Here is a 17,484-nt window from a genome sequence, read left to right as displayed (position 1 = left end):
CTGAGTCTTTGTTGCCTCAGCCTTGTGACCTACGTGGGCAGTGGGGCCACCAAAGCAGTTATATGATCTCCAGCCCAGTCCTGCCAAGGCCGCCCTACGGCGCTGCTCCTTCCCATCCCGGTTCCCTGCCTGTGGCATTCGCTTCTTCCCAGCGCACCACTGATGCCTCCTTTGCCAAACTCGCAGACTCCCCGTTTTGTTTTGTTTTGTTTTGTTTTTTAAGAAATAAAGTATCTTAGGGAGTTCTTTCTTGTTTGGTTTCAGTTGGAGTGCGGAGTTTAGTCTGAACCTTTGGTAAAAATCTAAGATACAATAAAGACCCGGAAATCCAATTCTTTTAAGACCTTGAGCGCAAACGTGTCTTTCAGTTTTGAAGTTCCTAAACCTATCCTGCAGAAGAAAGAAAAAAACAGCTTCCTCAACATCCTGTGTGTACAGCAAGTGTGTTAAATTAAAATAGTCACTTGTAGGGTTTCGAAAATAAACCTGAGAGAGCACATTGCCTACTATGACACATTCTCCGCCGCGGGGCTGGCGGCCGAGCCCTGGGGCTGCAGCGCGCAGCTGCCAGGACCCGCAGCACCCGCCCCGCCTCCGGCTCGCGTCTCCAGCAAAGCGTAGGCGGCGCCGTGGCCAGCGACCTGCTGTCTGTGACCGCGCTGGAGGCTCAGGGCCGCCGAGGTCTCCAGGAATTGGGTGGAGGATGCCAGAGCCACGAGCGGAGGCCACACGGGACTAGGGTGGTAGCGAGCGTCTTCGGGGAAGTTGTGGCGGAGCTGTAGATTGCGGAGGTTTGACTGGCCTTGGCGTGTCGTGGGCTCTGAAGGCCGCCGGAGCCCGGAGTGCTACACCGGACCGGCCGGCCCCAGGCCGGAGCGGTGGGAAGGCTCTGCCGGGCCTGGCACTCGTGCTTCCCACAGCGAGGGTGCATCAGCGCTGGAGCCTCCTTCGTTAGTAGTCAGCAGCACTCCAGTCATTTCTCTGAGGGGATTCGAAACGTGGCGCGATGAGGAGCCGGAGTAACTCGGGGGTCCGACTGGACGGCTATGCTCGACTGGTGCATCAGACCATCCTATGCCATCAGGTAAGTGTCCGGGTGTCTCCTACACTTACTACTACACTACTCCTGGGATCACTGAGCATGTGGAGTGTGATAGACCAGACAGAGACCCGGGGTGAACCTTCGTGTGTGTGCATGTGAGTATCTTTAGCAGGTTCTCGTGACCCCTAGCTGGGAAGGCCAAAAAAGGACCCTTAAGGAAAGGTACGTGTTGGGCCTGGAACAGAACCAGAGTCAGGCACCCATAGCCAGGACCCCCTCTGCCCCCTCCCCCATGATGATTTCATAGTCCTGCACCCCCAAGCCACAGCTGGAATCCAGGAGTAGAGTTGCAAGATGTGTTGATGCTTGTTTATTGACGCCCCCTATCCCGGGTTTGGGCCTCACTTCCTTCCCTTCTACCCTACCACCCCCGTCAGAAAAGAGATAGGGAACATTTAGCCATTTTAAGACTAGAATATTGTGAAGGTCAAGGCACTTTGTGAGTATGTATACTTTTAATTGTATTTTTTCTACTTCTGTAATTACTACTGTATTTTTGTTGGTGATAGTTAATTCTTTCAAACTAGAAAAGTTAAAACTCTTAATAATGCCCTTTAATAATGCATTTAATGATGCTTTTAATAAATTTATTAATATTATTTAAGTACTTTAACAATAACCTCATTTCAGGCTTATAAGTAAGTCTTCAGCCAGTTCTTTCCCCATACTCAAGATAGCATTTGGAAATAGTGCAAACTTTCCATTACAAGATAACTATGTTCTGGGGAGCTAATGAACAGCAGCATGATAACTGGAGTTATTAATATTTTATACTTGAAATGTGCTAAGAAAGTAGATCTTCAGTATTCTCACCACACCAAAGAAAGATAACTAAGTGAGGTGATGTATGTAGTAATTAACTTGATTGTGGTAATATGTGAATCCAGATATCAAATTATCCTATTGTACATAGTAAATATATACAATTTTTATTGTTAATTATAACTCAATAAAAATGGGGTGGGGAGAGATAGCATTTGTCTGCAATAGTCAGAAGACGTTTCAAAACTTGAATGGGGAAATAGGAGAAAGATAAAAAATGCCCAATAATTCATTCCCTAATTTTGTTCCCTAATATGAACACCTACCTGACCTCTTTTTCTTGGTCTTACAGAATCCAGTGACTGGCTTGCTTCCAGCCAGCTATGATCAGAAAGATGCTTGGGTCCGAGATAATGTATATAGCATCCTGGCTGTGTGGGGTTTGGGCCTGGCCTATCGGAAGAACGCAGACCGAGATGAGGATAAGGCAAAGGCATATGAACTGGAGCAGGTACAGGAAACAAAAATACAAAGTGATCCAAAGCTGTATACGGTTGGGTGAGGGAGAGCAAGGATTGAAGAAAATGTAGCCCTTTCTTCACATCCTTGAAATTACATTCCAAAAAGTTTTCCTATATTGTACTAAACTGTTTCTTGGCAGTGGAGACTTGACACTTGTTGATTCAGGGAACGAGGGCACAGTCTGTTCTATTACCATGGAAAATCCTACCCTGGGATCTTAAAATTAATAATCTTCTTTCTAAGTAAATGTATTTTGCAGTTTCCACCATTTTATTCTCATGGACAAGAATGTTTGGGGGCAGATATATAGTACTTTACTTCATTTTTGAAAAGTATTGATGGTATTTTTATGAGGGTATCTGACACATCAGTAGACTTTTTGTACTAAACACAAGTACACTATTTGTTGATTTTTTATAAAAAATCTGTGGCCTGCTTCCTCCCTGCCCCCGACCCCAGCGGGCAAAATGAGGTCAGAGCCAGCAAATGCTTTTATGCCAACTTTTAAGGTACTTCCTCACAGTAAATTAGCATCCTTTTATAGAATAATTTATACACTCGGGGAAGTGCATCCTCTTGAATGACCAAAAAAACAGTAATCTGGGCTACAGAAAACTTTTTTTAATCCCTTTATCTTATTTATTTTTATATGATGCTGAGGATTGAACCCAGCACCTTGTGCGTGCTAGGCAAGCACTTTACCACTGAGCCACAACCCCAGCCCTACAGGAAACTTTTAATGTTGAGGTCCTCTGCTGCCAGTTGTAAGATATAGTGAGGTTCTTTCTACACCAACCATTTTTTACCATGGTCTCCCTCAGATTTAGGCAATCTGAGCTTAAGTATTCATTTATAAATCAGAATATTGATATTTGTTTTTTTTAAGAGCACCAACATATCATGGAGTTGCAATTCTCGGCAATAAGAAAAGTCTCACTGTTGTCCTCAGCAACAGCAGGCATTTGTTATTCCTTCAAGCCACTATTGAAAGATACTTATATCCATGCCCCCCAAAGCTAGGAGGTAAAGATCAATATTTCTATGACCTTTACAGAATTAATACCATTGTGGAAATTTGGAAAATACAGGAGAGTATTTAAAAAAATCACATGCAAATTACCCCACCTCAAACCTTATATCCTATTCTGAATATTTGCTATTTTGATTGCAATACTTTGTTTCTTTATTGTTTTGTTTTGCTAGAAATTAATATGAGCAGAACTGAAATGACATGCCTGGTACAATTTGACCAACTCTTTTCAATGCTTTAAAAAAAGAGATGTGTTTTCTCTCTGTTGAACAATCATTATGCAGAGTTGACATTTATCCTTACTGGGCCCAAGTAGAAAGAATTTTACAGAGGAAGAGAGGAAAAGTAGGGAAACATTAAATTGCTCATTCTGAAATTTTCATGATCCATTCTGTAACTTTTTAGAGTTTTATTAGTGTATTATAGTTATACATAATAGTAGGGTTCATTGTTATATTCATATATGCAAATAACATAATTTGCTCCATTTAATTCGCCAGTACTTCCCTCCCCACATTATGTAACTTTTCACATAGCTGAAAATATTTTTCACATCACCCCAATAATAACTTTAGAATGTTTCAAAAAATTATGGAAATAGGAATCAAATTTAAAAAAAAGTTTCTGTGGGAATTGTAGAATTCTTTTTTTCTTTCTTTCTTTTTTTCTTTTTTTTGGTACCAGGGATTAAACTCAGGGACACTAGACCACTGAGCCACATCCCCAGCCCTATTTTGTATTTTATTTAGAAATATGGTCTCACTGAGTTGCTTAGGGCCTCACTAAGTTGCTGAGGCTGGCTTTTAACTTCCAATCCTCCGGCCTCAGCCTCCCAAACTTCTGGGATTACAGGCATGTGCCACTGCACCTGGCAGAATTCTAAAATTTCTATGAATTTACATTGTAGATCAAAACAGATTTTATTATTATATCATTATTTTTTTCAAACTTGATTCAGCATCAATCTAGACCATCTCTGTAGAACCACGGATAGCAAACATTTTCAGCATTATAGGTCACTCATTGTCTGATTAACTCAACTGTGTATTTTTTAACACAAAAGAGCCAGAGATCATATACAAACAATGAACATGGTTATGTTCTAATAACTTTTTATTTACAAAACTAGCTATGGGTTGGATTTGTCCTTGATCTAGATGAGTGGTTCTGAACTTTGAATATACATTGGAATTATTTGGGAAGCTTTTTGGAAATACTTTTACTAGATCCCATCTTAGAACAATTTTTTTAAAACTCTGTAAGTAGAGATTATAGACATAAAATTTTTAAATCACCCAGGCAATTCTAATGTATAGACAGATCTAATGTAGATAAATCAGATAATGACTTTACTATGGGCAATAAATAAACATAAATTAAATCCAATAAATCCATAGGTTAAATTCCCACCTAAAGCCAACTTTTTGTTATGGTGTGGATTTTACCAAAATGATGATTGTTAACCATTTATGCCATTCTGACTCTCACCTTGGTTTTTTTTCTGATAAATAATGTCAAGAACTGAAGAGAATTCTAAGAAAAGTGTTTAAGCAACTTCCGTATTCTAGATTGAGAATAGAATTATGGACTTCCATGTTATTTGTTGTTATTTTTTGTGCTGGGAATTGAACCTAGCTGCTCTTAACCACTGAGCCATATCCCCAGCACTCTTTATTTTTATTTATTTAAATTTTTTTTAGTTGTTGATGGTCCTTTATTTTATTTATTTTTATGTGGTGCTGAGGATTGAACCCAGTGCCTCACACATGCTAGGCAAGTACTCTACCGCTGAGCCACAACCCAAGCCCCCCCCCCATTTATTTTTAATTTGAGACGTGGTCTCATTAAGATTGTTAAGACCTTGATAAATTGTTGAGACTGGCTTTCAACTTGTGGTCCTCCTGCCTCAGCCTTTGGAGTCACTGGAAATACTGATGTGCACCACCAGGTCTGGTGGACATGTATATTTTTACAAATGTCCCTTTCTCTTGGCACATAGATAAATCTATAGCCATAAAAAATTATATAAATAAAGGTTTCTATTTGGTTGCCTCAAGGTTTCTGTTCTTTGTGTAGTCTATTATCTTTTTTCTCATTAACACTCACCTTTATGACAATCACTTCCAAAACTTCATCTTTAACTCTGACCTCCCTTTAATTTCAAGCCCCCTTTTTCAATTATCTGCTCATTATTTTTGCCTGTATATCCTGTGGCTCCTTAAACTGAATGTGTCCAAAATCTCACCTTCCCCACTAAAACCAAAGAAAATAAAATACCAAGCAATAGCACCTCACCAAAATTCCCTTTTTCTCTTAATAGTGTCTTCATTTTGCCAATCAACCTGGCAGCATTATTTGGAGTATTTCTCATAGTATGTTCCATTGAATACTAGGCCAACTAACTAAGGTTGAGGCTATGTTAAAAAATAGGTTTCTATACTCCTTAATTTCTCAGAGCCTTTGATGTACTTATGTGTGTTTTGAATCTAAGGTGGTAGTGAATTTTATAGTCTTTCTAGAATTTCTTGGACTAATGTTCTATAATACAGTGCTTAATAAGTACTACCTGTAAGGTGATTTTTAATTTGTTCTTTCCAGATATACATGACAGTAGAGTGTATTTTGTCATATTATATGTACATGGAGTATAACTTTTTCTACTTACAATCCCATTCTTGTGGTTGTACATAATATGGAGTTTCATTGGTGGTATATTCATATATAAACATAGGAATTTTATGTCCAATTCATCCTACTGTCTTTCCTATTCCCATCCCCCTTTGTCTAATCCACTGAATTTCCATTCTTCCCTCTGCTTATGGTGTGTTAGCATCTGCATATCAGAGACAACATTCAGCCTTTGGTTTTATGGGATTGGCTTATCTCATTTAGCATGATAGTCTTCAGATCCATCTATTTACTGGCAAAAGTCATGAAATCATTCTTTTTATGACTGAGTAATATTCCAGATATGCCACATTTTTTTAGGTTGGTTCCATAGTTTAGCTATTGTGAGTTGAGCTGCTATAAACATTGATATGGCTGCATTAATACAGTATGCTGATTTTAATTCCTTTGGGTGTATACTGATGAATGGGAAATGGAGATTTCAATCCTAGTTTTCTGAGGAATCTCCATATTGCTTTCCAGAGTGGCTGCACCAATTTGCAGTCCCACCAACAAGGTATGAGTGAAACTTTATCCCCACATCCTCGACAACAATTATTGCTACTTGTATTCTTGATAATTGCCATTTTGACTGGAGTGAGATGAATTCTCAGTGTAGTTTTAATTTGCATTTCTCTAATATGTAGAGATGTTGAACATTTTTTTCATATATTTCTTGACCGATTGCGTTTCTTCTGTAAAGTGCCTGCTCAGTTCCTGTAGGGTGATTTTTGAGTTGTTGCTCTTGCTTGTTTGATACATGCAAATGAAAGATAGTTGATTTTTTCAATTTCTCTATAGAGTCCATTCTCTTTCCCTTCTGCTTCAACCCTAACCTAAACCCTATCACCTAATAGTGTTGTGAAAACCATACTTACATTATGCTATTTCCATCCTTAACAGTCCTTCTGTAACTCTTTTTTTTCCCTACAAGTAAAGTCCAAGTTGTCTTGGCTGGTCTTGAACCTGTGTACCTCCTGCCTCAGCCTCCCAATTAACTGGGATTACAGGCATGTACCATCATGCCCAGCTAGTAGATTAGTTTTCAGAGATGTCCTGAAGTCACCTCTGAGCCAGCATTCCCTGAGGTAACCTGGTTCAATTTCTTCTGGACTGCAAACCATAAAACTTCTTAGAGAAATGGAGAAGCTGTTCAGTGCTGTGTTCTAAAACATATTGCCTACCCATGCTGCTACTCATGGGCCCTTCTGTTTTCATGTAGTATACAGTTGTTGACAGAATTTAGGGATGTTGTGATTGGAAAACAAACTATTTTAGAAATTGTCAAGGTTTAGTAAGAGATACTGATGATGAGGAGTTCATAGCCAGTCACAGTGGCACATGCCTATGGCAGGAAGATCACAAGTTTGAGGTTCAGCATGAGCAACTTAGTGAGACCCAGTCTCAAAATTAAAAAATGCTGGGGATGTAGCTCAGTAGCAGAGCACCCCTGGGTTCAATCCTCAGTTCCACACTCCCCCCCCCACCAAAAGAGGACTTAAGAAGCCTATGACTTTTTTTTCATGGAGAAGGAGTTGAGTCATACTAACAATTTCCCTTTATGCTTACTCTGAATTACAATTCATTCACTTTTTTAGGTAACATGTTCCGATAAACATTTCTATAGAATTTTAAGTTTTGGCTGGTTTAGAAAAGTCATGTCATGTGAAGCCTTTCTAGGTTATAAGATGTTTTAGAATATCTCCAGAGCTTTATGATTTCTTTTTAGTTGACTTGCCTTTTTCTCCAGGTGGAAGGAATGTCCTCTACTAGGATAGTTGACTTACTTTTACATAAATCTGTCATAGCATAGACTATTATTTTTTAACTTGAAGGCATCAGAAACTGTAGCTTTTGATTCCATTTTTAGCTGCAATCTGCCTTTCTGTGTACCTATAAAGTAAATGCCATGTGAATAGGAACCCAGGATAGGGTTACTTGTTCTCAAAAGGTCATGTACCAACTGCAGTTGCTGAGCAAGTGTTTTTCTCATCTAGGCATGTTTATAACAGTCTTGTTTCCATTTATTTCTGCAGAGTGTAGTGAAGCTGATGAGGGGACTGCTGCACTGCATGATCAGACAGGTAAGAAGTTGTGAACAACTTGCTCCCTAATAAAAGCACATTGTAACAATATCTCTACCCCTTAGGGAATGTATATGGCTTTTTTTCAACTTCACAAGTAGTATACTCTAATTTTAGAAAATTTGGAAAATCAATGAGAAAATGTCATCCATAATCCCATCACCAGACTCCCTCCGAGATATTTCATTCCAATCTTTTTTTTTTCTCCCTTCTACAAGGGATTTTTAAAAATGTGTTCCATCATTACCGTTCATGCAATTACATATACTTGGTAGAAGATAGTATAAGCCTAAAATCCCTCATCTGAACTCTTGGGGCCCTATCAATTTTAGAGTTAAGATTTTTTTCAGATCTTTAAAAGATAGTGCAATACATATACCATATATTTATTTTATTCCTCCAGTGGATTCAGGACAGCACTGTTTAATCAAAAACATACCTCTGAAGGGAAAAATGCCTTTTCACATCAATTGGAATAAAGTCCAAAAATAGCTTTATGTCAGTCTAAACCTGCACCAAATGAACTTTGATGCAAAACTTAAGTGAGATAGCCTTTCAAAGTGTTTTAGATTTTAGAAATGGATATAAAGAATTTTGGACTTCAATAATTTATAATTCCCGACCTTGAGTGAAGTTGAGCATCCTTTCATGTTTAGATGGAAAATTTGCAATTCCTTCCCTATAGGTCCTTTGCCTATCTTTCTTTTAGATTGCCTCTTTATTGCCTACTGAGGAGTTTTTGTACATTATGGACATCCTTTGTCACATGCATTGCAAACATTTTAACAATCTACTATTTGTCTTTTGAGTTTATGATATTTTCTTTGTACAAAAGTACTTTACTTAAAATTGTTTCATTTTAGATCTTAAAAATGTTGCAGACATTGAACCTGACTTAATTTTCTGAAGATCAAAGTTATGTTTCGTTAGAAGAATAATGGAGATCTAGATGGATAAAGTAATTGCTCGTAGACACACAACAAATCTAAAGTAGAAAGAAATTTATTCCATATTTCTGAACTTTCTTTTCAGTACTCTGTTTATTGGATAGTTATTATTTTCTCTTTCCCTATCTTTACTACTGTTTTTAAAATATGGACACAATATTTTATTTATTTTTATGTGGTGCGAGGATCGAACCTAGTGCCTCACACATACAAGGCAAGCGCTCTGCTGCTGAGCCACAACCCTGACCCTTCTTTACTACTTTTTTATACTTTAAATATTTGAACTTTCTACTCTAATAAATAGTTTTAATGTCTCTAATTTCCAAACCATATTTAAGGTATAATAAGTAGTATCATATGTCATAAGCATAAATATTCAAATCTAAGTTTCAAGAACTAAGTCTTTCAGTTGTCCCTTGCCCAGTGTTTCTCATCTGAACTTTGTGTGTGTCTGTGTGTGTGTGGGGGGGGATTGTGAGCTTGGATTGAACCCAGGGTCTCATGTATGCTAATCACATACTCTACCACTGAACTACCTCCCTGATCCCCATGTTTCCCTTCTGATCTCTAGTTTCAGCTTCTGTCATACCTGTCACTCTTTCTCTGACCAGTTCTTTTCATTACTACTTCAAAACATGTCCCCTTGACCTATTTTTCCTCAAAATCAATACCCTCCCACTTCCTCACACCAGGTGTCCCATCAGGAACAAATGTGTAAACTGAGTTATCTCTTACTAAGCTGTTCTTAATCAGAACATTTTGAATCTCATTTTATATCTATAATGTAGCAAAGCAACCATCTGAAGACTGAGAGGCAGTAAACAGGAAATAGGTGTTTTTGACTATTTGGCATTGTTTACTAAATTGCCTAAAATTGAAAAATTAAATTGCCTACATTGAAAAATAACAATAACGGACTTCCCCAATTATGGAAAAAGAAGTAACAGTGTATTTTAAATATTCATAATTGCCCAAAGACTGAGTACAATAATGTATGTTAGAGTATTACAGAAGTGTGGCATATAGGTTCATTTTTCTGAATATTCTTTTACTGTTTTTGTTTTATTTCAGGTGGATAAAGTAGAGTCCTTCAAGTATAGTCAGAGTACTAAGGATAGCCTTCATGCCAAGTACAATACCAAAACCTGTGCTACTGTAGTGGGTGATGACCAGTGGGGACACCTGCAGTTGGATGCTACCTCTGTATACCTGCTCTTCTTAGCACAAATGACTGCCTCAGGTCAGTACAAGGAGAGAAGTAGTGTAACTCCCTGAGCTTGGAGCACTTGCTCTGGCACACTTGGCTTCTCCAAAGGTATTGACCAAAAAAATAACATAGCTGTTGACATTGCTCAAAGAAGCATATTGGAAACAAATGACAGTTTGCAAATTTTATACAGATTCTTTGAGGACTAGTTAATGTTTTATTATATTGAGATATAATAAGTCTGGGGTACTAATTAATATTCTTTTAAAATGAGAACCAAGAAGTTTGAGGTAGATCTTCTTTAGATAGTTACTTTTATTATTTATTAATTCTTAGATACCAGGAAATGGAAAGGAAGGGCTAGGTTTATTTGTTGTTCTCATATTGTATGGATAAGCACCTACTGTAATACTCTTTATGAATGTTATGAAATACATCTATCTTTAGGGATCTGATTTATATTTACAGAATTGCCTTAGGGATCAGAATCCATTTTTTATTGAATTATACACTCTTTTCAGGTGATTTTGCTGTTAGATTTAGTTACTTGACATGGAAATGGAAAATGTAATGAATAATATAATTCCCTTAATTTATCCTACATTTGGAGGAGCAAGGAATCTCATTATATCAAGTATATGAATTTAATGAGACATTTGACGGATGATAGTGAGTCAGTTAATGTACTTCTCACAATACCATATTTTTGTATTTGTGGTGTGTGGGATGGAACTAAGAGCCCTGCAGGTACTAAGCAAGCACTGAACTATAACCCTAGAAATACCACATTTTTGACATTTCTTCTTATCTGATTACAGAGATCTCTAATACTAAGGTCATCCAAGGTAGGAATGCCCTCAGAATTCTCTTCTCCTTTTCTTGCAGAAACACATCTCTGGTGATAAACCCTTCTTCTTTTACTCTAGAACATATATCCCAGAGCCTGATTAAACTTTTCTCAAAATTATGAATTTGTTACCCACATAGTCTATCCTTTTGGAGGGAAATTTTTTTCTTGGATAAATATAAAATATTTAGGTTTTTGTTGTTGTTGTTGTTACTGAGATTGCACTCAGGGACACCTGACCACTGAGCCACATCCCTAGCCCTACTTTTGTATTTTATTTAGAGACAGGGTCTCAATGAGCCACATCCCTAGCCCTACTTTTGTATTTTATTTAGAGACAGGGTCTCAATGAGCCACATCCCTAGCCCTACTTTTGTATTTTATTTAGAGACAGGGTCTCAATGAGTTGTTTAGTGCCTCACTTTTGCTGAGGCTGGCTTTGAATTTGTTATCCTCCTGACTCAGCTTCCTGAGCCTCTGGGATTATAGGCATGCACCACTGCATCTAGCTAGTTTTATTTCTTTTAATAGAAATGCTATAATTTCTATTTTTATATTTATTTTTTAATTTGGTAATGGAGATTTAACCCAGGGGTGCTATTCCACTAACTACATCTCCAGCACTTTTTATTATTTATTTTGAGACAGGGTTTCATTAAATTGTTTAGAAACTCACTAAATTGCTGAGGCTGGCTTTGAATTTGTGATCCTCCTGACTCAGCCTCCCCAGGGGCTGTGATAACAAGTGTGTACCCCCATGCCCAGCTCTAGTATTATTTTAATACCAACTCTGGAGTTATGTTTTGTTTTGTTGTTTTTTGCAAAGCAAACAGGTGGTTTTTCTTTTTTTCTTTCTTTTTTTTTTTTTTTTCTGGTACCAGGGATTGAACTCAGAGGCACTCCGCCACTGAGCCACATCCCCAGCCCTATTTTGTATTTTATTTAGAGACAGGGTCTCACTGAATTGCTTAGTGCCTCTGTAAGTTACTGAGGCTGGCTTTGAACTCATGATCCTCCTGCCTCAGCCTCCAGAGCCACTGGGATTACAGGCATGTGCCACTGCACCCAGCTGTGGTTTTTCATTTTGAGCTCAGAATAAAAACAGAAACATACTGAAAAGGCTTATAAGAAAGTTTGTTGATTCCTGGTTTAACATTTGATTTTCAATGCACTCAGCTCACTTGATAGATTCTTGGAATAAGGTGGATGTTATTTGATCAGGTCTTTGATAAATAAATAGGAGTAAGAAATTCACAAGTAAAGGAATAGTACGAGTACCACATAGAAATTTGAAAGGTTCAGGCCATCAAAGTAAGGCTAGGTCTGTTCTATGTTTAGGGTGTAAATCATGTCTGGAAAATGGCAAAATATGAAGCTAGAAAGTTGGGCCTAGCTATCTGAGGACAGGTAAATAGTTCTGACTTTAGTCTGCAATCAGTGGAAAAACATTCAATATAGATAAAGGAAGTTTCAAATGATTCACTCTAGTAGCAAGAAGGATAGATTGGGTTGGGGAATAAAATTAAGATGGAAAGCTTGAGAGGAAGTTAGTGAAATACTTTTAGCAAGAAGTGATTACAGAACCTTTGTTAGGCAGTTGCCTTGAAAATGGAAAGTGCTTAAGTGAGATATAATTGGTAGAGTATGAAAGTTCTTCATAGACTATTTAGTAATACTATGCATGTTTCTGAATACTTAATCTGAACCTTGGTTAAGACAGAATCTGACTGCAACTTACATAATGGTAGTATAAAGAGCTTCATGGATCTTCCCCCAGCAAAGCAATCACAAATGCTAAAAATTATTTTCAGAAAACTAACCCTTTTAAGTAAATGGAAATTGTCCAAAGGACATAGAACAAGTGGAGAAACTCTCCAGCAAACGTCCTAAATCTTGGTAAAAGCAGTGAGGAACTGTGGCTTCTGAGTCTCAATCTACTCCCTCCTCCACTCCACATCATCATGACAGAATTATTATTCAAGGTAGGTATAGCCAAAATCCAAATCCTCCTCTACTCTCAGCTCCAGATCAGTGCTACTGTATGTCTTTAAGAGAGGTAGATTGCCATAATTTCTCATCCTCCTCACTCATGTTTTAGAAGCTCTAGTCCAAGCAATGTCCTTGTTTAGAAGTCTGGAGCTCACCTCCTCTTCACTCCTAGCCCCTTGTAGAATGGAATCTTTTCCCTAGGCAGGGTAAGGGGAGAATACTAATCTCTGATTGCCTTCAGTCCACCTCTCTATTAGGACAGATGTTTAACACTGGGAGAGAAAAGCTGAGAAGCTCATAGGCTACCACTCGTGCTTAGTACTCAGTTTGTAAAGAAGAAATATCACTCCAAAAGGTATGGACTACTGTTATCACCAACAGTTCTGGACCACTGGCTTAGGGGGAAAGGCAAACTGTAAGTACCAAACATCTTAGCTCTTCCAAAGAGAACTGACTTTTTTGGAACAAGTGTGAGAAAGTTCAAGCCTAAGGGTGATTTCAAAAAACAATGTAGAATTTGATTCTAAGCAATAGAGAAGACTAGTTGCTCATTAAGAGTAATAAGCTAAACCAAAGAGTAGCTGAAAGTTTTAATAGAACCAGGTTTTAATAGAACCAAGGTAGGAGTCTTCCTAGTGTTGGAACAAGTCTCAAAGACTTGACTCAAAGATTACCTGAAGAGGGGCCTGAATTTAATTGGATGAGACTGTGATGCAATTTATAGGATATTGTACCAAAGAGTACAGAAATCAGTTGGAATCATTGGAGGCAGAAGCATAACAGATTAAGAGACAGTCAATGAGTCACCTGCTAAAACACCATCTTCCCTGTGATAGTGCACCTGCCCAATTCCTCTCTGAGGATTATGAGAGGCTGCATACTATGGAGATAATAGATTTCACTGAAATAGTCCATCCAGGAAACTAAATAAATAAACAAAAATAAGAGAGAATAATGTATCAGTATCTAGAGTTCTCACAACATATTATCTAAAAATATCCATTTTCAACAAAAATTAATGAGACAGGCAAAGCAATAAGAAAGTATTAGTCATCCACAAGAAAAAACAGATAATAGAAATTACCTTTGAAAGGACACATATGTTGGATCTAGGAGACAAAGATTTCAAAATACTCATAAAATATTTACAAATCTGAAGAAAACCATGCTTGAGGAAAAATCAATAGACCAACAGAGATTCAATCTCAAGGACAGAGAAAAAATCATTTAAAAAATGAATAGAAGACTGGGGTTGTGACACAGTGGTAGAGCACTTGCCTTGCATGTGTGAAGCACTGGGTTCCATTCTCAGCATCGCATAAAAATAAATAAAATAAAGGTCCAACAACAACTAAAATAATTTTTTTAAAAATGAATAGAACCTCAGAGAAGTGTAGAACATGGAAAAACCATGAAGTAAGCTTTACCAATTTTGTAGGCATCCCTCAGTACTGTCAGGTCAACAAGCAAAATTAGCTATTAAAACTGTAAAACACTATATTAGTCTGCCATAACAGAATCCCACAGAATAAGTGGCATAAGCAACAAGAACTTATTTCCTCTCAGTTTTGGAGTTTCAAAGTCCAAGTTCAAGGATGGCAGAGTTGGATTCTGGTAAGACCTCTCTTCTTGGGTTGCAGATGACTGCCTTCTCGCTATGTCCTCACATGGCCTTTTCTCTCAGTCTAGTCCCATACTGGGAATTGAACTCAGTGGTGCTCTATCACTGAGCTACATTTCCTGTCCTTTTTCTTTTTCTTTTGTTTTTTCAATTTTGAGACATGGTCTCACTAGCTTGCTAAGGCTGGCCTCAATATTGCAATCCTTCAGTCTCAAAATCCTGAGTTGCTAGGATTATGTGCCCCCACATAGGATTTTCTGTGTGAGCATTCCTGGTGTCTTCCTCTTCTTATAATGATACAGGTCATATTAGATTAGGACAATACACCAAAATGGCCATATTTATCTCTTTAAATACCCTACTGCCAAATACAGTCACATTGTCACTTAGGGCTCAATATATGATTTGTGAGGGGGTGACATAATTCAGTCCATGATAAACACTTAAAGAAAATATAGGAGTAAATCTTTCTGATCTTGAGTTAGACAAAGTTCTCATAGATATGACACAAAAGCATAAATAGTTAAACTAAAGAAAAAAATTGATAAATTGGTATTTGTTGAAGTTAAGAACTTTTTATGCTTCAAAGGACTCCTTCAGGAAGTAAAAAAAAATAATCCATGACAGGAGAAAATAATTACAAATATATCTGATAAGGTACTTATATCTAGAAAAAAGAACTTGACAACTATTAAAAAGATTAATAACCTAATTCAAAATGGCCAAGATATCTGAATTGACATTTCTCCAAAGAAGATTTTCAAATAACCAATAAATACACAAAAAGACACTGAACATCATTAGTCATTAGAAAAATGCAGATTGATACTACAATGAGATACTACTGCACACCCACTAGAATTACTGTGGCCAAAAACACAGATAATATCAAGTGTTGCTGGGGGTACACAGAAGTGGGAGCCCTCATACACTGCTGACAAAAATTTACAATGGTATAGCCCCTTTGGAAAACAATCTAATAGTTCCTCAAAAAGTTAAAAAGAATTACCATGTGATCCAGTAATTTTGCTTCTAAGTTCATGGATACCCCAGAGAAATTAAGACTTCAGAGCTGGGAATGTAACACAGTGGTAGTTCTTGCCTAACATACTCAAAGCCCTGGGTTCAATTCCTAGTACTGAAGAAAAATGAAAAAGGAAAAAGAAAACATATGTTCATGCAAAAAGTTTATACATGAATATTCATAACAACATTATTTATGATAGCCAAAAATTAGAAACATCCCAAAGGCCTATTAACTAATGATTGGATAAATAAAATGTGATTCATCTACACAACAGAATAAGTTTTAGCATACAAAATAAAATACTGATACATGCCAAAACAGATAAACCTTGAAAATGTTTTGCTCAATGAAAGAACCCAGACAAAAAGGCCACCAATTACATGCTTCCATTTACGTAAGTGTTCAATGACGCAAATCTATAGAGACAGAAAGTAAATTAGTGACTACTTGCTATGAGGCAAGTATTGAAAGTAAATGGGGAAAAACTGCTAAGGGGTACAGGGTTTCTTTTGCGGGTGATGAAAATGTTCTAAAATTAATCGTGCTGATGATTTGCACAAGTGTGCATACAAGAAAATTCATTAAATTATATATACTTAGAATGGGTAAGTTACTTGGTATTTGAATTATTTCTTAAGCTGAATTTCTGTTTGTTTGGTTTGGTTTGGTTTGGTTGTAGTGGTGGGTTTTGTTTTGTTTTGTACCATGGATTGAACCCAGGGGTGCTTTACCACTGAGTTACATCCCCAGCCCTTTTTGTTTTTATTTTGAAACAAAGTCTCACTAAGTTACTTAGAGCCTCACTAAATTGCTGAGGCTGGCTTTGAACTTATGATTCTCTTGAATGAGCCTCCAGAGTCACTGGGATTACAGGCATGCACCACTGCACCCGGCCTCAAGCTGTTTTTTTTAAAAAATGAAGGAGAAACTAGGCACAGTAGTGCACAACTGTAATCCCAGCTACTTAGAAGGCCAAGTCAGGAGGATCTCAAGTTGGAGACCAGCCTGGGCAATTTAGTGAAAATGTCTCAAAACAAAAAAGGACTGGGAATATAGCTCAGTGATTGAGCTTTTGCCTAACATGCAAGAGGCCCTGGGTCTAATCCCCAGTACTGGAAAAAATGAAGGAGAAAGAGGCATAATGTTAGGTAAATGCAGGTCAATCTATAAATTGAGTAGATTTAAGTTTAATCCATAGAACAAACTGTGTTCTTGGAGGCCCACATGCTTTAGAATGCTTTATGTAGCATAGTTGCCTTGGCCCAATCCAGCCTACCTCAGTTCGTGTGTACTCACCTCTGCACTCTGGATTCAATAAGTTGTGCCTTAGATCTACAGAAGGGATAGGATCCAGAGGGCTTGTGCTTAGCGTCTTGTTTCAAGAGATTGGATTTCTTCCTTGGTTAACAAAATTGTTTAACATATTTTGAACATCTGCAGTTCAGTACTCTAATACTGTTCACTGTACTTTGTAAGATATGTTTAAGAATGCTAAGATATGGTTCTTTTCCTAAAATTCAGGTACACATTTATAATACAGAGTAGAAAATAAGTTCTTAAGAGCAAGAAAAATGCAGCTCTATAAAGTACAAAAGAAGGGAATGAATGATGGAATCACAGAGGAAATAGCAGTTGAACCGAGGCTTAAAAATACAGTTGGGTTTCAAGATGTGGAAAGG

General features: G+C 37.5%; 1 protein-coding gene across 4 annotated transcripts in view; it reads left to right on the top strand.

The window, feature by feature from the left end:
• The first annotated feature begins 555 nt into the window (after window positions 1-555).
• Phka1 (phosphorylase kinase regulatory subunit alpha 1) overlaps window positions 556-17,484 on the top strand; it is a 110,850-nt gene continuing 93,921 nt past the window's right edge. The window contains exons 1-4 of one of the 4 annotated variants that reach the window (XM_026414032.2): window positions 556-1,084; window positions 2,217-2,375; window positions 8,120-8,167; window positions 10,186-10,354. In XM_026414032.2, coding sequence (XP_026269817.2) covers window positions 1,007-1,084; window positions 2,217-2,375; window positions 8,120-8,167; window positions 10,186-10,354 — 454 coding nt within the window. In that variant the 5' untranslated portion in view covers window positions 556-1,006. The remainder of the gene's footprint in view (window positions 1,085-2,216; window positions 2,376-8,119; window positions 8,168-10,185; window positions 10,355-17,484) is intronic. The other 3 variants (XM_026414031.2, XM_026414034.2, XM_026414033.2) reach the window with 3 other exon arrangements.

This window comes from Urocitellus parryii, chromosome X (assembly GCF_045843805.1).
Source record: "Urocitellus parryii isolate mUroPar1 chromosome X, mUroPar1.hap1, whole genome shotgun sequence".
NCBI classification, from domain to species: Eukaryota; Metazoa; Chordata; class Mammalia; order Rodentia; family Sciuridae; genus Urocitellus; species Urocitellus parryii.
Note: the sequence above shows the minus strand (reverse complement) of the source record. Positions and strands in the feature narration are given on the sequence as shown.